Genomic DNA, 23,953 nt, shown 5'->3' with positions numbered 1-23,953 from the left:
CTTATTTTCTTGTTTCACTACTGTATGTTTACAGCTAATAACAGTAAGCCACCTGTGTAGGAGGCTCTGCTTGCTTTCTACTTCAAATAGTGAAAGTACAAAGGGTGTGTGTGTGTCTGGCTAATATACATAGTTAGGTGGAAGACATCACAGGAAATGTGGAACAGACATTTCTTATATTATTAAACTATTAAATTTCTGGTTATTTATACACAGGTATAGTAGTTTTTCTTTTCTTTTTTTTGGCTAGGGTTTTCACATGAGTGGCCTGACTATTCCCAACTGGATTCTTAATTTTAGATACAGAGAGAAAAAGAGGGGCCGGGTGGTGGCACACCTGGTTGAGCTCACATTATGAGTCCTCACCTGCGGGTCAAAGCTTCATGAGTGGTGAAGCACAGCTGCAGGCGTTTCTCTCCCTCTCTATCTCCCCTTTTCCCTCTCAAATTCTGGCTGTCTCTAGCAAGGAATGGGGGGGGGGGAGGGAGGGAGAGAGAAGAGGCACTGCTCCACTGCTTGTGAAGCCTCCGTGTTCCAACGAAGTTTCTGCAGGCATGAACCCTGCTCCTTGCATACTGGACTGTGAGCTTGAGCTCTCTGTTAGATCTCCTGGCCCCACATAGTATTATTTTGGATGTTTTTATGACCATATTGTCCAATTCATGTATAATAATAATAATACATATTTATACACAGGCATTAATATTTATACTAACCTGTATGTACAAGTGGTTTATAATCTGTTCCAGTAACAACAATTCTTTTCTGGAGAAAAATAACCAGCCACCCCCAATGGTGGTTGGAAGCTTCATATACATAAAACGAAAAAGCTACTAGTAGCTTTATGCAGTACCATGTCCCCTTGCACTACTCCTAACTATCTGCAACTCTAGGGACCCATGATATGTAGTCTGAGAACTGAAATTGAGACAGTCACTGAATTCCTTATATTTCAATTATATAGTGATAATACGAAAAGGTTAGTGTAACAATGAATATTTCCTATCAGTATGGTAGTGAACTTTAAAGATTCATTAAACTGTTTTTGGATAATACTTATAAAATTTTTCTGTTCATTTACACAGGCCATGGCTAATAATTAATGATGGGGGAAATGAAGCCTTACATCATTCAAACTGTTCCTATTAAGAGAGTGTCTACAGTTTAATTTAGTTCTTTCAAGCAGGTGGATATAATTAAAATAGAACCTAAGTAAGAAGTAACTGAGAGGTAGCTCAGGGTAGAGAGTAGAATTTATATGAATGAGGTCCTGGATTCTATTTCCAGATCTGCTTAACCCATAGCATTGTTTTGGTTTTTCTCTCTCATAAATTAACAAACTGAAGGAAAAAAATCTTTAAATAATAAGCAGAATAATGAGTTAAAATAGGTGTTGCTTCTCATCTCTCTCTTTAGCAATGCCTCTCACGAATATATTAAGTAAGTATATTTGATTTGTTGTAAATTGATAGTGATATATTTTACAAACTGGTGAAAAATATTCAAATATAAATTATATTTAAAATATTTTGCTAATATGAACAAAAATTTTATGACCATCTAGAAAGTGAATTCTCCACTAATAAAACATGTAAGACTTCCAGGAGGCATGGCCATGAAATAACTGGGATCCAGTTGTCTCTCTTCCCAAAACAACAACTAAATAGAACAGAAAACCCAACTGAAGCCATAATTTACAGCCAGAAGATCTGCAGCCTCAGGTGGGTGTTTGCCTGTGGTTAGGGCAAAAAAAAAAAAGGTTCGGCTGAAGAACAGCAAAGTCAAATTAGAGCTCTAGGCAGCACAGCACTGAGCTGTGCCATTTTGACAATTTTGCTTTAAGCTCAGCAAGCAGTGAAGGTTGTTCCGAGTCTCCGAAGAAAAGAGAAAGGGGCTTAAAACCTCTCAATGTTGACTCAAGTGATTTTTAGCCTTCTGAATTTAAGGCAAGGGCACAACATAAAACAGAACATTTGTGACTACAGACAGCCCAAAACAACCACATCCCCCGTCCCATCCCACCAGGTGCCGATCATACAAACAGATGGTCACAACAGTATCACCTGCTGGCCATCAATAACCAGCACAGGGTAGCAGCAGCTGAGTCTCTCTACTCTCCCCTTCAACTAAGAATATTAGTTATTAGTCACAGGAGTGAGGAGTTTGAAAGTGAGATAATCAGAAATGGGAAAACAGCAAAAGAGGCTCCAAAAGAAAATACTATCTGGAGGTGATTAGAAAGCTTAAAGCTGAAATAGCTGAGCTAAGAGCACAACTAGGAATAAGCTAATACAGTATTGGAAAAGGGTAACAAAATAGGTGAGCTAAAGAAAACAACAGAGGGGATACAGAATAGAGTAAGTATAAGGCAGAAAACAGAACTAGCAAGTTTGAGGATGAGTCAGAGAAAACTAAGAAGTAGGAGATCTTAAAAAGAGATTGCGAGATACTGAAAATAACAGAGACATATGGTATGACTTCAAAAGAAGTAATATACGCATTATTGGCTTGCCAGAGGAAAAAAAGAGAAGGTAAGAAAGCATTCTACAGGACTTAATAGCTGAGAACTTTCCTACTCTAGACAACATAAAAAAGAAATAAAGGTTCAAGGAGCAAGAGAAAAACAGTCACCTACAGAGGAAAACCCATAAGATTAGCAGCAGATTTCTCTAATCACTAAACAAACACTAAAAGCCAGAAAAGAATGGAAAGATAAACATCAGAAGCTCAATGAGAAAGGCTTTCAACCAAGATTACCATATCCTGCTAGACTGTCATTCAAACTAGATGGAGGCATAAAAACCTCAGACAAACAATAGCATGCCTGCCCTGCAAGAAGTTCTGAAAGGTATGATAAACAATCATAAACATGCCATATATCAAAACACTCTAGAATTTTAGAATGGTATTAAAATATCTTCAATCTATAATATCAATAAATGTCAATGGCCTGAATTCACCTATTAAAAGGCACAAAGTACGAAGATGGATCAGAAAGCACAACCCAAGCATATGCTGTCTGCAGGAATCCCATCTAACTCAACAAGACAAACAGACTCGAATGATAGGTGGAAAACTACCATACAAACCAATGGACCACAAAAAAGGGCAGGGATTACTTAATGCTCAGAGGATTAGTCAATTAAGAGGACTTAATGATTATCAACATCTATGCACCCAAGGAGAGACCATCCAAATACATCAAACATCTACTGAAATGGCTATAGCAATAAATTAACAGCAACACGGTAATAGTAGGGGATTTTAACACCCCTTGGATGTTAGACCAGAAACTATTGAATACTTGGAAAATATTGGCAGAACTCTTTTCCATCTAAATTTTAAAGGCACCTTCAATGAAATGAATCCAGTTGCAAAAAAATTTTAAAAAGTTAAACAATAAACACAAAGCAGAACTTGGACTAGGTCTGGTGTACTGCACCAAAGTAAAGGACTCTGGGGTAGGTTCAGGTCCTTGAACATGATGGCAGAGGAGGACCTAGAGAGGCTAACAACGGAATAACAATTCAATTCAATAACAATTGAATTGTTATGTGAAGACTAAGAAATGTGAACAGGGTTGGATGACATAATTGTTATGCAAAGAGACTCATTTTTGAGGCTCTAAAGTCTCAGGTTCATGGTGTATCACCCTATTTACCCCATCTTGGATGGAACTTGAAGACATCATGTTAAGTGAGATAAGTTAGAAACAAAAAGATGAATATGGGATGATCTCACTCATAGACACAAATTGAAAAAAAGACCTGAAGGGAAAACTCTAAGAAGAACTTGGACTGGAGCTGGTGTATTGCACCAAAGTAAAAGACTCTGGGGGAAGGGTTCAGGTCCTGAAACATGATGGCAGAGGAGGACCTAGTGGGGGTTGTATAAGTGTTATGCATGTACAGTCTATTGTATTTTACTGTTGACTGTAAACTATTAATTCTCCAATAAAGAAATTAAAAAGTATAAAATGATATTCATTCTAGCTATGTGAAAAATAGTACTTACAAACTGAAATGCCTATATTGCCAAATAGTCTCAGGCTAAAATTTTATATATATAAGTATCTATGTACACAGAGATTTATTTATTACAAAATTACTTGGGCATATCTCAGGGTAAAGTATATATTATTAGGCAAAGGTATATTTCATTAGGTAGTATTTATGGTTACCCAAGTATAATACATTCCTAATGATACTGGCATTTTCCATATGAAGATACCATTTCCACTACTTTCCCTCTGTAATTTGTTAAATTACAATTCAACAACTTTCTGTGGGGCTGAGAGCTCACTTGGTGAAAAGTATATTTTACCACTTAGACTGTACCATGTTTGAGGGGCCCAGGTTCAAGCACCCCATCAGCAAGATGGGAGCATCATGGAAAATGGAAAGCTTTGTATATGGTAGAATGTTAAGAGTTGTCCCTTGTGCTTTCTCAGACTCTCTCTTTATCTCTGACCCTTTAATTGGGGTAAAGAAACGAAAAAAATTGCAATGAGCAATGGAATCATGTAGATAGGAGTAAGGCCTGAGAAAGACCTTGTGGGGAAACAAAACAAACAAAAAGCTGCAAAATGTTATTTTTCTCATCTAGACTTTTCACATATTAAACTTCAAATTAATATATATATATATATGTATATATATATATATATATATATATTTCCCTTTATTGTTAAGAGTTTTAACAGAGTTTTACAAAATAATACGATTTCTGGGGAATCATTTGACACCTATACATAATAAGTGTAAATTTCACATTTCACACAAATCCAAACAATGTAAACACTTTTTTATAAGTACCACACACTAACCAATTGCACAACTGGAGCACTCTACTTTTATCATCAGAGTAGACTATATTTTATTGTTTTATTTTACTAACTGGTATTCTCAACTGTTGGATATCATAAAGATTCCTAGAGAGAATATCTTGACACATATGTGTGCACATGTTCTCTAACATTTACATCTAGAGGTAGTTTCTGAGAAGATGGGCATGTATTTTCATATTTACCAGGTGTAATTTTGATATATTTTATCATATTTCACCAACACAATGTTGTCAAACAGTATCTTTTATTTTATTTTTTTATTCCCTTTTGTTGCCCTTGTTGTTTTATTGTTGCCGTTGTTGTTGGATAGGACAGAGAGAAATGGAGAGAGGAGGGGAAGACAGAGAGGGGGAGAGAAAGATAGACACCTGCAGACCTGCTTCACCGCTGTGAAGTGACCCCCTTGCAGGTGGGGAGCCAGGGCTCGAACTGGGATCCCTGAGCCAGTCCTTGTACTTTGCGCCACGTGGGCTTAACCCGCTGTGCTACAGCCCGACTCCCCCAAACAGTATCTTTTATCAACTGTGATTGGTATCAATAGTAAGTCTGACCACCTTTTGATTATGTTAATTTGTTGTGGTTAATTCTTTAAAGTAGTTTATTTAATTTTTGGATTAATCGCTTTATAAACTCGTGTGGTGCTATAAAAATATATGGAGTTCAATCCCTTTCACCATTATAAACCAGGGCTGAGCCATGCTCTGTTGTCTGTCTCTTTGTCTTTCTCTCAGTAATACAAATAAAATATTTTAAAGAAATCAGATGATAGGAGATGGATCATCTAGTTTTGTCATTTTCAAGGACTTGAGTTTTTGCCCCAGCCCATCACATGAGAGTACCACCCTAAATGGAAGCTTCACAGCAGTGGAGCAGCTTTGTGGTTTATCTCCTCCTCCTCCCTTCTCCCTTTCTCTTTTACCATCTAAACTAAACAAAACAAACAAACAAACAAAACCCAGTGGGACTCTATATTTTGCATATAGAGTCCCTTTATATGTTGTCTTTTAAATCTGTTTTGCAGGATTACATTTTAATTTATTATTATTATTTTATTTATTTATTTATTTATTTATTTATTTACCCCAGCTCAGCTCAGTCTAACTTGTAGTGGTACTGTAAGCCTAGAGCCTAAAGCATGAAAGTCATTTATAGCCATAGTATTTCATTTTACTGTGATCCAAATTACTAATTTTTTGAGTTTCGATAACTATTTCTGAAGAAATTAATATCTACTCTTGATTTTTATAATCATCCCTAGATTTTTCTCCAAGTTTTTCTACTTTTTCTTTGCCACTAAATTTGTGAGGGAGAGGAGAGGGTGAAGGGAGGATGGGGAGGGAGAGAGGTCCAACAGCAACAAAGTTTCTTCCAGTGGAGTGGGGTCCTGTGCATGGCAAGACAGGCACACTATCCAGGTGACCTATTTTGTAACACCAAGTAATTTAAAAGTAATTTAGAATATGTTGTTGTTGATGATTTCGTTCAGAACATGAATAGCTTTCTATCTCATTCTGAGTAAAACTAAGACCTCAAAATGGTTTTAAGACCTCAAAATCTTGCACTATGACCCACTCATTGTCCATACTTCTTTGCCCATGTTAATTTTTATACTTGTTCTTGCCTTTCTTATCAGTAAAACCTCTCTGTCTCAGGTATTTGCACTTGCTGTTCCACTGCTTAAGATGCTCTTTCCCAGGGGCTGGGTGGTGGCGCACCTGGTTGAGCGCACATGCTACAGTGCTCAGGGACCCAGGTTCGAGCCCCCAGATACCACCTGCAAGGAAAAAGCTTTGCAAGTGGTGAAGCAGGGCTGCAGGTGTCTCTCTGTCTCTATCCCTCTCTATCACTCCCTTCCCTCTTGATTTCTGGCTGTCTCTATCCAATAAATAAATAAAGACAATGCAAAATTTTTTTTTAAAAAAGATGTTCTTTCATGTACCGTATATCTCACTTTCTGTTTAAAAATAACATCTTTTTAGAAAAGATTCCTCTGTCTGACCTTTCTATTTTTTTTTTATCATCTTCTGTTTGACTATATCATGTTTTTGAAAGAAATTTTAGATTCTATTTTTGGTTTGTTTTTCCTTCTGCCACTATAATCTCCGCTCCAAAGTGGCAGGCACTTTTTTTTGATTTTTAAAAAATATCTGTATTAGTGACTTGATATTGTTTACAAAATTACAAGATAACAAGGGAACAATTCCACACCATTCCCACCACCAGAGTTTTGTGTCCCTGTTCTACCAAGGTCACAGATATGGGTTGGCTGTTATTTCTGTAATGATCTATTTATATATTTTTGACTTTTTTTCATGGTCCTGCCTTCTCTTTATTTATTTATTTTTAAAGATTTTCTTTTTTTCAATTTTTATTATATTTATTTATTTATTGGATAGAGACAGCCAAAAATCTAGAGGAAGGGGGTGATAGAGAAGGAGAAAGACAGAGAGACACCTGCAGACCTGCTTCACCACTTGTGAAGCTTCCCCCCGACCCCCGCAGGTGGGGATTGGGGGTTCAAACTCGGGTCCTTGCGCACTGTACCATGTGTGCTCAACCAGGTGTGCCACCACCTGGCCCACTCTTTTTTAAATTTTTTATATTACAGAATTACATGTCAACAGGGGTTTAAATCCATACCATTCCTAGAGATAAATAGTATCCTCAGTTTGCAAATAAGGAAAGTTAAGCTCAGAGGAGTAACTCGTGCAAAACCACAAAGCTAGTGATTGAAAACAGCAAAACATTAAACTAGCATAAAATAAACAAAATTGGATAAACATTGCTGGGTTAGGTAGAAATAAGGTGAGTAACAAAACACAACAGCTTTATCTTATGACAACATATCTTAGTTTAAACATAAAAATGACATAGTAAGGGGACTGGGTGGTGGCATATCCAGGTAAGCAAACACATTACCTGTCACATGGAACCAGGTTCCATCCTTGGCTCCCCAACTGTAGGGAGGATGCAGATCTGTATGTGTTTATCTTTCTCTCTCTCTCTCACTCATTCCCATCTCAATTTTCCTTTGTCCTATAAAACAAAATTAAATTAAAGAAAGAAAAGAGAAAATTGGCCACTGGGAGAGGTGGATTCATAGTGCTGACACCAAGCTCCAGTGATAAATTAGGTGGCAGTCAAAAAAGAAAAATTGAACAAATGAAAGAAAAATGTGGACAAATAATACAGTTTTATATATTTTTTAATTTTAAAATTATTATTATTTATGGGAGAGATGCAGAGAAAGAAAGACACAGAGAGAAACACCAGACCACCTGCTCAGTCTGGTTTATGGTGGTGCAGGGGACTGAACCTGGGACTTTGGAGCCTTAGGTATGAGGCTTGTTGGAATAACATTTATGCTATCTCCCCAGCCCTATTGTTTTTTTTTTGTTTGTTTTTGTTTTTTACCAGAGCACTGTTTAGCTCTGGTTTATAGTCCTGTGGGGGGGAATTCCACCTTAAAATTTTATTTATGATTTAAAAAATTATATGATAACACGGATAGGTAATTTGGGGAAAAATCAATTTTGTCACAAAACATTTTTTGATAAAGTATCCACTTATAGATAGAATGAAGCTAGTCAACTGAGTTTATTCATACACCTTTCTTCACTGTGTCTAACTAAAGCTGAATGATTATTGAAATTCCCCATAAAATCTGAGAGATTCTGTGTCTAATTCTGAAAGAACAGATGCTTTTCTTCCAGTAAACTGATGGCTACAGCTGATATAGTTTACCAGGTTATGTGTGAGTCTTTGGGGGCAGGGGAATATTTTACCAAGCACAAGGACTGGGGCTCAAGCCCCTGTCCACCACATGTGAATAACTAAATGAAGGAGGCTTCATGAGTTGGTGGATCAGTGCTGTAGTGTCTCTCCTTCCCTATTTCTCTCTTGCTTTAAAAAATGAGTCCACTGGGAACAGGGGAATTTTGCAAGTGTGGAGTCTCACAGATAGTCCTGGTAATTCAAAGCAATAGGCTACAATAGCTTTTCTATTCTCAGATTGTTAACCCATGCCTTGTACAACCATCCTCATCTCCTTCACCTACTATTTTGGACATCTGCAATATACTTTAACTGCATGTACAAGATGATCCTTTCAGTCACCATCTTACTGTTCAAAGAGTCAGAATACTGACACGATCCTACAGAAACGAGAATTGTTAGTTGTATAAATTATGTACAATACCCGAAGCAATGAGCATTCTACTGAACATATAACACTTGTATTACATTATAATCCATTCTCAGTTGCACACGATGATAACTTTATTGTTGCTTCTAGGAAGAAAATCCGGATTGTCAAATCAAAGAAAAATGAGAAAAGATGTGAAAAGAAAAATGTTAGAACATTATAGTAGACTTCAAGGGATCTAAATTTAAAATGATCTTCAACTTGCACCCCTCATTAATTTTCTTCTATAGCATGATACTCCTTAGATATAACACATTAAAAAATAAAAAGAAACACCTGCTTTCCATGCAGATTGAAAGCAAGTGCAGAGAAAAATCATATTCTGAAATAAATGAAAAACAAACATTTGTCTCATAGAAAAATTAAATGTGATCTTTATAACAAAATATACATAACGATATGCATCTTATAACATTTGAAAATTATTTCCAGTTAAGCCTTTGTCTTTTATACCAGCAACTGTACTTTCAACTCCTTTTTAACTCATAATATTTTCTTGAAACTCCAGAACTTAAGAATGTGAAGAATTAAAGAGTAAGTCAAAAGTGATATAATTTAAAGACAGTTATAGAACTCATGTGTCCTGTATTGACTGGCATATACAAATGACAACTTGGTGAAGTCAGATGAGGTTCAAATTTCCTAGCAACATATGGGATTTCTGTTATTTAACTAAAATGATCTTTTTAATCTCTTCACCATTTCTGATTCTTATTTTGTATCTGCTATACTTTTTACCAGAATGCACTTCCTTACTTTGTGTTCTGTTTAGGAATATATATATATATATTCCCTTTTGTTGCTCTTGTTGTTTTATTGTTGTAGTTGTTATTGATGTCGTTGTTGGATAGGACAGAGAGAAATGGAGAGAGGAGGGGAAGACAGAGAGGGGGAGAGAAAGATAAGACACCTGCAGACCTGCTTCAGCACTTGTAAAGAGACTCCCCTGCAGGTGGGGAACCGGGGGCTCGAACCGGGATCCTTATGCCAGTCCTTGAGCTTTGCACCACATGGTCTAGGAAAGTTCTTACTGCATTTCAGAACCCACCTGAAAAATCAGTTCACCTTACTTAGATGCAGAAATTTCCTTCTTCCCTTCGTTCTATAAGCACTGATTATACTGTATTATATTACATTCCCACCAGTGTACCTCTTGTTAATAGCATATATCTTAATTATAAATGCATCACATGCTAATACATGCTTCAGTAAAGTGTCAACAAACCAAAGCTAAATTTTACAGATAAAAAGAGGATTAAATGACAGTCATATGTGACATATGAATTCACACATATTCATATTAAAAAGCCATACATTTATTCCTTTTAACAGATTTCTCTCAAAGATTAGTTAGAATTGATTTTTTAGCTTTCCTAAACAGTGTATAAGAAAAATAAAATACTTTAACAGAAATTAAAGCCTTATTCTTAGAAAGTATGAAACTATAACCTATAATATAAAAAACTCCATCTCTTACATTTTCCAGTAAGTTTTTGTACCTAGAAATTGCATCTAACTCTCTAACTTGCTAAAATAAAACAAAAGGTAGAAATAGTACTATATTTTTACATATGTGCATATACAGATACATATATACATGAGTATGTACACATACATACCTGCATATCTTTCTATACATTTACACATAAACATGTTATTACATTTTTACATAAAAATTAAGCACAAATAACTGCAAAATAAAGTAATAATAAATTTAGGGAATATAAGGCTTCCAAATGAAAATTAAACATGCAATTAATACAACATCTTAATTTTTACCAAATATTTCTGAGTCTACCATTTTAAAATAGTTGAAATATTTTTTTCATTGCTGTTTATGTAATAAATAAAGGGGGAAATAAAGCAATAAGAAATACTGTAACATAAGGAACAGAAATTTTAATTCTTCTATGTATTACTGATAAAAATCTATACTGGAAGACTTTATAATGCTTATACATTTTCTTGATATCTAAACCTCAGCTATGTCAGTGAGCTATGAAAAGAAACTATGGAGAATTCCTGATATTCAATGGAATAATGGTCTCAACCTAGCTTTTCATTTTTTTTTTTAGGTTCTTCTGATGGTCTTAATAGACTATTTTGAATAAAGTATAGCACTGAAATGTTACTTCATGGTTTGAAATAGGAATTAAAAAAAAGACTATAATATATAAATTAAGAAGCACTAAAAATTACATCTTTTGTAAAGAATAGTAAATACTATTATTTTTTATATTTATTTATTCCCTTTTGTTGCCATTGTTGTTTTATTGTTGTTTATTATTATTATTATTATTGTTGTCATTGTTGGATAGGACAGAGAGAAATGGAGAGAGGAGGGAAAGGGGAAGAGAAAGATAGACACCTGCAGACCTGCTTCACAGCTTGTGAAGAGAGTCCCCGGCAGGTGGGGAGCCGGGGGCTCAAACCGGAATTCTTTAGCTGGTCCTTGCGCTTTGCTCCATGTGCGCTTAACCTGCGGCGCTACCACCCGACTCCCAGTAAATACTATTCTTTACAAAAATTAAGAATAAATATGGCCTTGTTTGTTTTTTCAATAAGGACCAAAAGATTTGCATATGTGTTGCTTTGTCACCTCAGACCTCCCAGATACACATAAAATCAATATTTTATCTTTTCTTAATAATGCTAGACAGCAGAAAACTAAGTTATTGATCAAGATCTCAGAAGTTGAGTTTGCACAAATATACTTTCAATTTGCAATCTATGAGTCACAAAATATTCGTGGTAGTTTCTTATTTTTGAAACCATAAAACAGATAGATAGTGAAACAAATGCAAGTAAGGCATGCACTATAGCTATACATGACTTCATGAATATATAGTATGCTGAAAATTGCTTTAGAAGAAGGTCAGTTTCTGCTTAGAGTTTCAAGAAGACATATTTAGTACCAGACAGACTTTATTTTATACAGAATGCTTCATTTAAAGATTAATGTCTGGGAGAAAAAAAATGTCTGTGAGAAAATTTTTTTTTTAAAGAAATACCACTTAATTCTGGCTAGTGGTGGTGCCAAGGCTAGAGAGAACAATCATACTAATAAATGATTTTTATATAGAAGGAAGGAAGTTTCACAAGTTGTGGAGCAGTGCTGTTATATCTCTCCTCTCTCACCTGCTACCTAAAAATGGCCACAAGAAATGGTGGAGTCATGCAGACTTGCCCAAGTGATAATCCTGGTGGCAAGAGAAAAAAAAAGTCAAATAAAATAAAATCCTGGATGGTGCAAGCTGTTTAAGCAATACTATAAATCTAATCTTTGAACTATCCACAATTAACTCACACCAGTATCAGTGTTTCCCATAAAAAGACTATTTGCCCCCAGATTAAGTTTACATTAGAAGGGTTGGTTGCAAGAAGAGAAGGGGGAAATGGTGATGAAAATAAAGAAAAAAAAACCAACTTTACAGTATTTTAAGAATATTCACTTCTTCCTTTTCTTCTTTACTCTTCTACTTTCAAATTATGAATTGTATTAGTTATTGATAGTTCAAAACGAGAAGTATAAACAATCTTTTATTTTTTTTTCTGCCTCATAATATTGATGAGAATCAATACTATGAAATTTGGTTCATCTTGCTATTTTCTTTTTTTTAATCACAGCACACCTCTCTTGCCATTAAGAGTCTATTTAGGTAAAGCAAACAAACATAGTACACTTCTACTCTGATAATGCAAGGCAAAAAAAGCTACACCTTATCTTTTTTTCCTTTTGTAAAACCAGCTATTGAATGAGTCAGAAAGGATTTAAAAATCAAAACTATACTATAATATGAAATAATTAGCTTATAATTAGAAAATTACACATTAAAAAGTAAAACCTAATACCTTATAAAAGTTTTGATATGTACTCTAAGAAAAAAAATCAAGTTAGTAGTAGTCAATTTTAGTTTCCCCTTTTACTCCACTAGTATTTTAAAGGATACTTAGTACCAGAATAATGTGTGACTCTGCCACAAATTGAGCCTGGCTGCTTCCATGAATGTAGCTCTAGAAAATAACAAAGAAAGAAAGAAAAAAAAAATCATCATGTAGTAAAAGTAGACTTTTAGATTAAAAAAAAATTCAGTAGCTTTATACTATGAAGGTAAATAATGGATAATTATACTATTTATAGTTCTCTTGAGTCAAATGATTTAACTAGAGCTAACATTCAAAGGTTGGTTGTTATTACTCTAACCTGTATAAAAGTAATTTATTATCAAAAGTACACTGAATGAAATTTGTTAATTAGCCATACACACATTATATTTCTTCCAGAATTATAACATAAATGCACATGATATATTAAACTACCTATAAACTAAGTTTTACTGATTTTTATATCCATTAAAAGAGATAAAAAGTAAACAAATATCAAATCACTTTTTCCACATTATCAAAGACACAGTTTTGTAGATGTATTTAGTAGAGTATTTTCATTAATCTAAAAGTTTTACTTCACTGAGAAATGGGTAGTTTTCCACATCTACTATGATCATTTATACCAGTGGATTAGCAAAGGATTAAAGGGAAAAAGAGAAAAGAAGGGAGTGGAGAACAGGCTTGGGGTCCTAGTGCACGATGGTGGGAAGGACCTAAGTTGGGGATGAGAGCATCCTGCTTTCTCAGGGAGAAACTGTACCCATGTATCAACAACTATACAATAAACCATTAACCCCTCAATAAAATTCAAAAACTAGACACAAATCTTTATAATACTTTGCTTCTAAAAATGACTTCTTATAGTATGTCTGTTATTAGTCTTTTAAGAAAATTAGTTGCTTTAAGTAAATATCCTTTTCTAAGTTTTATTTTTATAAATATTAAATGGGAAAGCAACAACATAATTTAGCATCCTCAAATATGCACCAAATATGAAACATAATTGTAGCATTTGAGAGGACTAAATAACCCTCTCAAACTTTTATCTGACATACCAAAGGGGGGGGGAGATTCTGAATCTGCCATGACTATGAACTTGAAGAAAATTTAAAACAAATTCAGCAAGTTTACAACATTCAAGATCAAATACAAAATAAGTATTTTAATGTACTCTCAATGAAATTCCAAAAATAGGGTTAGAAAACAATTCTATTTATAATATCATCAAAAAAGGGAAAAATGTCTAGGACTAAAGTTTAAATAGTAAGAGACATTACATGGGGAGATGAGAAACTAACCATGTGTCAGCAATTTTACCATTGAACCCCCAATGACTTTAAAATATAATGTGAAAATATAGTGACAAGTAAGCAAACAAAAATGCACACAGTACAATTTGAGAAATACAAATCACAGGGAAAAATAAAGATTTAAATAAATGTAAAAACATTCCATGTTCATGGACTGGAAGATAGTATTGCTAAAACGGTAACAATCACAAATTGATCTGGATTTAATACAATACTTATTATAGGCATAAGTTTCTAGTGCATAAAATGATAAATTGTTAATAAAATTTATATGTATATACAAGGGAAATAACAGCCAAAATGATCTTGAAACAAAGTTGAAGACTCATGGCTTCAAGATTTCAAAACTTTATACAAAATTCAGTAAGAGTAGGAAACTAGCACAAAGAAAGACAACAATTGACTAAACCTGAAAGTTCAAATAAAAGCTCAATTTATGACCTGCTGATTTATTTTCTTTCCTTTCTTCCTTTTTTTTTCTTCTCTCTCTTTCCCTCCCCCATTCCTATTTTATTTTTCACCAGATCACTGTTCAGCTTTGGTTATTGGGAATATCACCTTTTGAAGCTGGGTCAAAGTCAATTATTTTATTTTTTAAGTATCTTTATTTATTGGATAGACACAGCCAGAAATTGAGAGGGAAAGAGATGATAGAAAGAGAGACAAAGACATCTGCAGCACTACTTAACCAATTGTGAAGCTTCCCCCCTGCAGGTGGGGTTGGACTGGGAGCTGGAACTCAGGTCCTTGCTCATTGTAACATATGCGCTCAACCAGGTGTGCCACCAACTGCCCCCCCCCAACTAAATTATTTTAAAACCTCAAACTGTTTAACTTTACAATAAAAAGAGAGAGAGCAGTGAATTAGATAAGTCAGGTAAAACAGCACCAGGCCTAAAAAACAGTAATGTATTGGTATACAAATGAAATCCAACATATTACTGAAACACAAAGTAAATCTTGACTGTTTTTTAGAATTCACCAAAGCCATAGTTTTACTGATCAAAGCTTATATAAGATAAGAGAACTTTTTATGTGTATAGTCAATAATTTTTATAATGTAATTTCAATAAGGTGACATTTCAACATAGTAAGTTAGAAATGCAGTAATCATACTTTATCACATAGTCTCTTTAATTGTAAGGTACTCATAAAGTTAAAATGAAATAACCTTTATTTTTCCCTTCTCAATTTCTTTCTGGAAATACTGATATTTAGAAAAGAGTGATTACTTACTGTTTTTTTTAGGCCTGGTGCTGTTTTTACCTGAGTGATATCCACCTGGGGGATTTGATTTTTAAAAGTCTTAAATTCACATACAGGGATTAAAATACAGTAGATTCACCTGCAGCAGGGTGAGGAATTTGCATTCCTAATGAGCCAAAGCCATTCCTACATTTTTACATTTTGTAAGTTATACTGGAAGCAGGGGATATGTAATAATACTACAGCAGAAGGGAGAAATGGCATATGTTACTAGTAAGAAACTCATATATATATAATTTTTGTTAGTGATTTACAAAATTCTAACACAACAAGAATACAATTCCACACTGTTCTTACTATCGGACTTCTGTGTCCCCATTCTCTCCTCTGAAACTACAGTGATTCTTCCAAGGTTGTATTTACACACACACTCCCTATCTCCCTCTCCCCCCCCCCAATTTCTTTCTTTCTTTCTTTCTTTCTTTCTTTCTTTCTTTCTTTCTTTCTTTCTTTCTTTCTTTCTTTCTTTCTTTCTTTTTTTTACTGCCAGGGTTATTGCTGGGGCTAGGTGCCTACACTACGAATCTACTTCTTCTGGAGGCTTTTTCCCTTTTGTTGACATTGTTGTTTATTGTTGTTGTTGTTATTGATGTCATTGCTGTTGTCTAGGACAGAGAGAAACTGGGAGAGGAGGGGAAGACAGAGAAGAGGTGAAAGATAGACACCTGGAGACTTGCTTCACCACTGTTCACCTGCTGGTGGTGAGCTGGGGCCTCGAACTGATATCCTTATGCCAGTCCTTGCGCTTAATCCGCTGTCCGCTGTGCTACTGCCTGGCTCCCAACACTCCCATTTTTTCTATAGTCCTGCTTTTTTTTTTTTTTTTTCCATTTTAAGTCACAGCTATACCCACTAATACTTCCACATGTCTTTCTTTTTTTTCCTCTTCTCTCTCTGGGTCCTGATGGTCTTGGGTTTCAGAGCCCTCTAGTCATCTTCCCCTAATATTTATCCCCCTATTGGAATATGGACCAACATTCTTTCTGGGGTGCAGAATGTAGGAGGTCTGGCTTCTGTAACTGTTTCTCTATTGGATATGGGCATTGGGCAGCTAATCCATACCCCCAGCCTATTTACATCTATTCCTATTCCTAAAAGCATTTATATTTAATAAAAAAATTTCTACTTTTTTTTTTCTTTTTCAGATTTCTACTTATTTAGAGAAAACAACTCACTAAAATTAGGTGTTTGGTCTAGATAATAAGTGCTATTTCAAAATAGTAAGTAGTTTCGAGCTCTGAGAAGCAGTCTATTAATAAAGAGTTTTGGCTGTAAATTGGGCCCATGTGGTAAGAAACTATGATGCTTATCAGGCAAGAGAGCAACAGGCAGCTTTATAGCACATGTCTAAAACATCACATTTCAATCATCCTGTATAGTGTTCTGAAAGGTTCTCTAGACTATTACAAGAGATAATGGTAAAAGTTACAAAGAGGCAGAAATTAAACCTACTGGCAATGGAAGAATCACATGTTGGGTCAGAGTATGGAGCTTTTGGGGTTTTTTTTGTTTTTTCTTAGTAACTATGATTCCAGGCTAGGAATGAAACAGTTTGGTTTTAGTCACTACAAGAAGTTGTCAGTCTTGATATAAAAGTGGAGAAATACCTTTCATTATGAGGTTTACTTGAATTATAGTGTCAATAACACTGGTAATCTAAGCATGAGGGAAAAAAGGGAGGAGGGAGGGCAGGGACAAAATAGAAGGGAAAAAAAACTTGCAGTCAATAATATGAAAATTTTAAGCATAACATACTGAAATACTTTAAAATAATTCATTCCAAGCAAGGGCAGGCAATTAGTACAAGAAAACTTCTAGGATACAAAACAAAACAACTCCTAAGAGAGGCACTAATGAGACAACTATTGGACATATATTTTTTCCAAATCCACAGCAAAAATTTGAAAGGTCCTATGACGCACCGTCTATGTAATTTCAGCAATCAAAATGTGATGATAACAAAATACTTGTCTAGACTTATTATAGATTACACTTTATTCAGTAAGGAAACTTGATTTTCAGATTTTATTTTCCTCAAAGAACTCTTTTGTTGTTAAATAAACAGTTCAAAACAAAGTTACCTGACATTAGCTTTTGAATTTTAGTCTAATAAAACAAGTTTTAATGTGAGATCTATTATATATGTGAATCTACATATAAAAAGTTTCAGTTTCTATGTCACATTAGATATGTATGAAAAATACCATCAAAATATGTAGGGTCTTTCCTCCTCTTTTAATCCTTGGGAAAAAGTAATATCAAAGCAGATCAGTATTCTTATGCAATTATAATTAATGTAATTCAAAATGTAATGAAAAAGCAATCAGTGGAGCTTAACATTTGTCATCTTGAATTAAAAAATACAATGCAATACACTATATATGTGTGTGTGTGTGTATATATATATATATAGTTTGTTTGTTTTAATTGCCACTTCGATTGTTGCTGGTGTTCAGTACCAGCACTATGACCTCCCCACTCCTAACAGTCATTTTTTCCTGTTACTTTGTTTGATAGGATAGAGAAAAACTGAGAGGAAAGGGGGAAAAAGGGAAAGAACAAATAGATACTTGCAGGTCTGCTTCATGGCTTCTGTAGTGTGCCCCTTGCAGGTGGGGAGTGGGAGTTTGATCGCAGGTCCTTGCACATGGTAATGTGTGTGCTCAACTGAGTGGCTCACCAGCACCCAGCCCCCTCATTAGGTATTTTGAAACTTTCATTGGTCTAAGAAATGCATTAGGTATAATCCCTCTGTACCTTATTCTCACTTTGTCTATAAATCAGATGGTTTTCCTTAAAAAAAAGTCATTTAACTTCTCCCTTTCTGTAGTTTATTTTGTACTGATATTATTGTTATCTATGGGGCTATAAGGTGACAAAAATATTATCAGGTAACGTCTATAAATACATGTAAGAATAATTAATTAAAAATCATGGTCTTTTGAAGACTTAGTATTGTATCCTCTTTATTTTTTGTTGATATCTATGAAACCTGTTATCTCTAACTGGGCCCTCAGTACCCACATGACCATACTTTGATAACTATGTGTGTGTACATTTGCATGGATTAAGAAGTGTATTGGCCAGACAATTATTCCTTAATAACAAAACTCTTAGTAATTCTCTTAAATCACCCTGTGAGCATTATTTGTACTTTCTATGTATTCAAGTAACTGCCTCATTGATTTTAGTATGAGCAAAATATTGCTGAATTGGAGTTCCATTCACTATGCTACTGGATGATATACACACTTTCCTAAAACAGCTCTTTAGATACTGCCATTTTACATTCATGAAACTTTTTTTTTTTATATTGTCTTAAAAAATACACTTTCTCTAAAATTCACCTAAGTTCAGTTGATTTAAGAGTTCAGTGTTATTCATTCTCTTCCTATGTCTTGGGCCACTGCATTATGATGAGCTTGTCTGGGAAATCACTGCCTTTAAATCTTTGACACCAGAGGCTCTATAGTGACATCTGATGTGAAATATAGCACAAAGGCATGATAAATGAAGCCTGTCTAAGAAATGAAAATGACATTGATAAGGACTCAGATACTAGACCCATATAACACACTCGACAGTCCTAAGGCTCAGCAGGCCTTGAGAATGGGTTTAACAAATGAAGGCTACTGACGGAACCTGCTAATCTGCCAAATGGGACAGTAAGGATTCTGTCTATATATTTAAGTTTAAATAGCTTTAACCTATCTGATGACAACATTCAACTTTAATTAGAATATTATCAATATGAATTCAGGTATAAAACAAACTGTATGTAAGAGTCTGACAAACAACATCTGTTTCTACGATAAAACTTCACAACACAAAACTCAACATTTGTCTTCAGTGTAAGTACTTCAAGTGGTCAGGAGCTCTCCTTGAAAGTCAAGTTACTAAACTGAATCCCAGCTGTTTGAGATTGGGCTTACTTAATCAACCTTTGGTCCACTTCCCCAATTTGTAAAACAAGGTCATTATAATCACTTAATTATTTTTTAAGGTTGAGGGAATGGGTGAAGGTGAGTGAGGTAAGTTGTACACGCAGCAGGTGGAACATATCCAGAGAACTTGGACATACAGAGAGCAGTGAAAAAAAAGAAATACATAAAACAAACCTTCAGTGAATGTTAGCTAGTAGTGTTGTTAAGCTTATATAAATATTTACTGAGTATGTAACATGTTTCAGGTACATTTCTAGGCAGTTGAGATAAAACTGAACTGAACAAATATTTCAGGTCTGATAAGGCTTCTAGGTCTGAAAAAACAGGTGTAATTTTGTGTTTGGGAGTTCTGATTTTGGGGGAAGCACATAGAAAGGAGGGGCAACAATGATCAGCACAGATGTCTTTAGGCAGAACCATGTTCAAAGTGCAGAAGGTGAATATGTTTGTAGTTTTATTCTGAGTCACATGGGAAGATTTCAGGCAGAAGAGCAACATGAGCTGTGCTGAGAAAGAACTATAACAGAACAAGGAAAGAAGAGAGACGCCAGAATAAGGAATTACAGAAATCCAGAAAGCTATTTGTTGTTAAAGCAGACTGATGGTAGTTGTTAAGTGATCTGATCCTGGAAAGACTATTAAGAGTGTATCTTGCTACCTATGTGCTTTTATGCAGAGACAATTGCAAATTTATAACTGGTGGACTGTGGTATAACTGGTAGACTGAGTTTTTTTTTAAGTCTAGATTCATGGTATATATGCTGTACTTTTAAAAAATTTACATATTTTTGTTGCTCAAATTATTTCTGGGGTTGTGTACCTGCATAATTCCATCATTTCTGGCAGATAATATCTTTATTTTAGACAGTGGGTCAGAAACACAGAGGAAGGGGGAGAGACTGAGAGAAGGAAAGGCATTCTGGCACTGCTCTCCACACTTCCCCCATGCAGGTGTTCCCATATGGTGGCTACAGAGTTTAACCCAGGCCCTTGCACTTAATAAGAGTGTACACTCAACTGGGTTGGCTATCTTTGGGGAAGGATAACTCTTAGCTTACTTTGGATCCAGTACTTTAGGAACTTATCAAATGTCTCTGTTAAATTACATAAGAAATCTGTTGCATTTCTTGGGGGAAAGTGCCTTTAAAAAAAAAAAGCTATTCATGAGAAAAATCCCTGTTTTCTTAACTGATCAACTAACAGCAAACACAATGAACAGTAGAAGGGTCTAAACTGAAAATAAACTTCAGATATATACATCAAACACATATCTTTTAAAACATTTCTATTCTTTAAAATATTTTATTGATTTATTATTGGATAGAGACAGAGAGAAATTGAGAGGGAGAGAGACACACACCTGAAGCTCTGCTTCACCACTTGTGAAGTTTTCCTGCTGTGAGTAGGGAACAGGAGCTTGAAACTAGGGCCTTATGCCCTGCAATATGTGTCCTTAACCAGGTGCACCACCACCTGGCCCCTCAAACACAAATCTTCATAGTCGTTTATTAAATACTAAAAATTCAGTGGAGCATTATGCAAGTATATGCTAAATAAGGAATGCTATATTCTCTAGATTAAAATCTACTTCAATTAGGTACAAAAAATAATTATTTCCATCAAACTCATTATTGAAAATGGGGAGAGATTCAATCATGTAAAACATGATCATCTTTGGGAGTTAAGTGGTAGCGCAGCGGGATAAGCGCAGGTGGCACAAAACTCAAGGACCTGCGCAGGGATCCCGTTTGAGCCTCCAGGCAGGGGGGTTAGTTCATAAGTGGTGAAACAGGTCTGCAGGTGTCTATCTTTCTCTCCCTCTCTCTGTCTTCCCCTTCTTTCTCGATTTCTCTCTGTTCTATCCAACAAGGACATCAGTAACAATAATAACTACAACAATAAAACAACAAGGGTAACAAAAGGGAACAAGTAAATATTTTAAAAATAAATAAATAAATAAAATAAATAAAACATGATCATCATGAGGTTGGGAGATAATTCACCAAGTAGGTCAGATGCCTTATCATGCCCAATACCCTGGTTTGAGCCTTGGCATCACATGGGAACTGTATGGCTGGTAGAAAAGTGCTGTGCTGGTTTTTTTTTTTTTTTCTTCTTATACATGTCTCTTTCTCCTTTGTTTCTCTCTCTATAAAAACTAAAATGAAAAAATTGACCCCAAGAAGGTTGCTGAGTAAAGATATTATGCATGTGTAAAGCCCCAGTCCTGCATAAAAACAGCAACACACACATGCTCTCCCTCTCTCTCTCTCTCTCTCTCTTTCTCTCTCTCAACATAGTTATCTTCAAATATATTTAACTGGCTTCCAAATTCAAATCTGTAACATGTAAGAAGACAAGAAACAGAAAACAGATGAGTTAAATCTGATTTCTTTGAGATCATGTTAGATTCAAGCTTTACAAGAAATAAAGGCTTTATCTGGTTATAAATAATAGAACACAAAGGAAGTTGGACTGCAGAAAAATAAGTTATTTTTATAGTACTTAAGAAATAAGATGCACTCAGTATAACCTACATGCCATCATTACTGGAGTGAAGCAGTGTTACACGGTAGAGATAAAAACTGTAAATATACTTTTTCTTTTCTATTACATACAGGCATATTCAAGATAGTTGAGTGCAATCTTCAGAGAAAGTTATCACAGCAAGCTATCAGTGCTTTAGCAATAGTTACTTTATAGGCAGTTTGGTAACTCTATCACCAAAATATTGAATATATAAAGATTCTTTTTGAAGTTTATGTTAAGTAACACATATAACGTTATTTTGTAACCTTCAAAATAAATACTAGTCAGTTGGTAAAGCAGTGGGTTAAGTGCACGTGGAGCAAAGCGGAAGGATAGGCAGAAGGATCCCAATTCGAGCCCCCGGCTCCTCACCTGCAGGGGAGTCACTTCACAGGCAGTGAAACAGGTCTGCAGATGTCTATCTTTCTCTCCCCCTCTCTGTCTTCCTCTCCTCTCTCCATTTCTCTCTGTCCTATCCAACGACGGCATCACTAATAACAACAATAACTACAACAACAATAAAAAGACAACAAGGGCAACAAAAGGGAAAATAAATAAATTTAAAAATATATACTAATCCTGATTTCTAACAGCTATTTCATAAGAGAAATATATTCTGCATTAATTTGCTATAATGGTAATGTAAACCCTACTTGTATAAAAGGCTAATAAGACAGCAGTCTAGCAATTAGTTTTTCATCACCAAAGTGTCTGTCCTTTTGGATAATTACTTGGGTGAACACTATATAATAATTACTTGGGTGAACAGTATATAATTAGGTGTTGAAGAAGGTGTGAGACAAAAATTATGCATTCAGGGTATTTAAATGATTTTTGAAGACAGATGGGTCATGGAAATACAAATATAAATAACACACTAATAAAGTCATAAACTTGCTGTACATCTTTGAGCAATGCATTTAATCTTTTGACCTCTAGCTACTTTAACTAAAATCTAAAGTTAAGGACCCTTCCCATTATAATATTCTAGATTAAAAATGTAGTATAATGTTCATTGATGCTAGTACTCAATAAATACTGAATAAGTGGTATGAGAGATACAGATTATGTGGTGGTAGGGACCTCAATGCTTTGTGGTGGAGAGAGATGACACTTGGTGGAAGAAGTGTGCTAACATACTTTGGGGGAAGTGTCTACCTGAAGCCCTGAAAATACAATAGTCCTAAAAATCATTTCCTCAATAATAAATACAAGTCTAAGAAAGAACAATACTGGCAGACCATCATACTTCTCTGCTTTAATATATTTAATATATTCTGAAGACTTTGATCTTTAGGCAAACCCCAAATCCTTATCATACACAGCTTACTTATATGGCCCTGCAAGATATGCCTGCCAACTGCTGCCCTTGTCCATACCTTTGGAATCCTGTCTAACTTCACCACTCACTCACTATTTACTCTCATTCCTATAACTACACTTACCTCCATGCTGTTACTAAAAAATGTCTACAAATTTGCTGTTCTTCTTTTAGGTATTTGAAGAACTAACTCATCTCATTCTAAAACAGTTCAGAAAAAGAACAGTTTAGGACTCTTGCAACATTATTGTCTATGGGTCGGCAGCTATCAGAGGTAATATAAAAAACCTTCATGCCTGAAGCTCTAAGGTACCAGGTTCAATCCCCAGTACCCCAGAATACCAGAGCTGATCAGTGCTTAGGTAAAATAAAAATTAAAAAAAAAATAATAGGCAGGCTGGAAACTGAGTCAATAGATAAAATTTGATCTCACAAGCAAGAGGTTCCAAGATTGATCATGGCATGTGGCAAATGCCAGAGTGATACCTCAGTTCTCTTTCTTTTATTAATCAATAGATGAATGCTAAAATAAAGAAAATGACTATTTATCTAACTTCCATAATATACTGTGTAGAAAAGCTTGAGTCACATATTTCTTTAACATATATGGCAACTATAGCACTGCCTCTTGCTATTTCTTTCAAA

At 34.9% G+C, this 23,953-nt stretch overlaps 1 protein-coding gene across 4 annotated transcripts in view; it reads right to left on the bottom strand.

The window, feature by feature from the left end:
• The window catches only part of TUSC3 (tumor suppressor candidate 3), a 119,013-nt gene that overhangs the window by 19,652 nt on the left and 75,408 nt on the right, over window positions 1-23,953 (bottom strand). For all 4 annotated transcript variants that reach the window (XM_007516273.3, XM_007516274.2, XM_016185236.2 and 1 more), the window contains one exon: window positions 13,001-13,064. In XM_007516273.3, the coding sequence (XP_007516335.2) occupies window positions 13,001-13,064 (64 nt within the window). The remainder of the gene's footprint in view (window positions 1-13,000; window positions 13,065-23,953) is intronic.

The sequence above is a fragment of the Erinaceus europaeus genome, chromosome 2, assembly GCF_950295315.1.
Source record: "Erinaceus europaeus chromosome 2, mEriEur2.1, whole genome shotgun sequence".
NCBI classification, from domain to species: domain Eukaryota; kingdom Metazoa; phylum Chordata; class Mammalia; order Eulipotyphla; family Erinaceidae; genus Erinaceus; species Erinaceus europaeus.
Note: the sequence above shows the minus strand (reverse complement) of the source record. Positions and strands in the feature narration are given on the sequence as shown.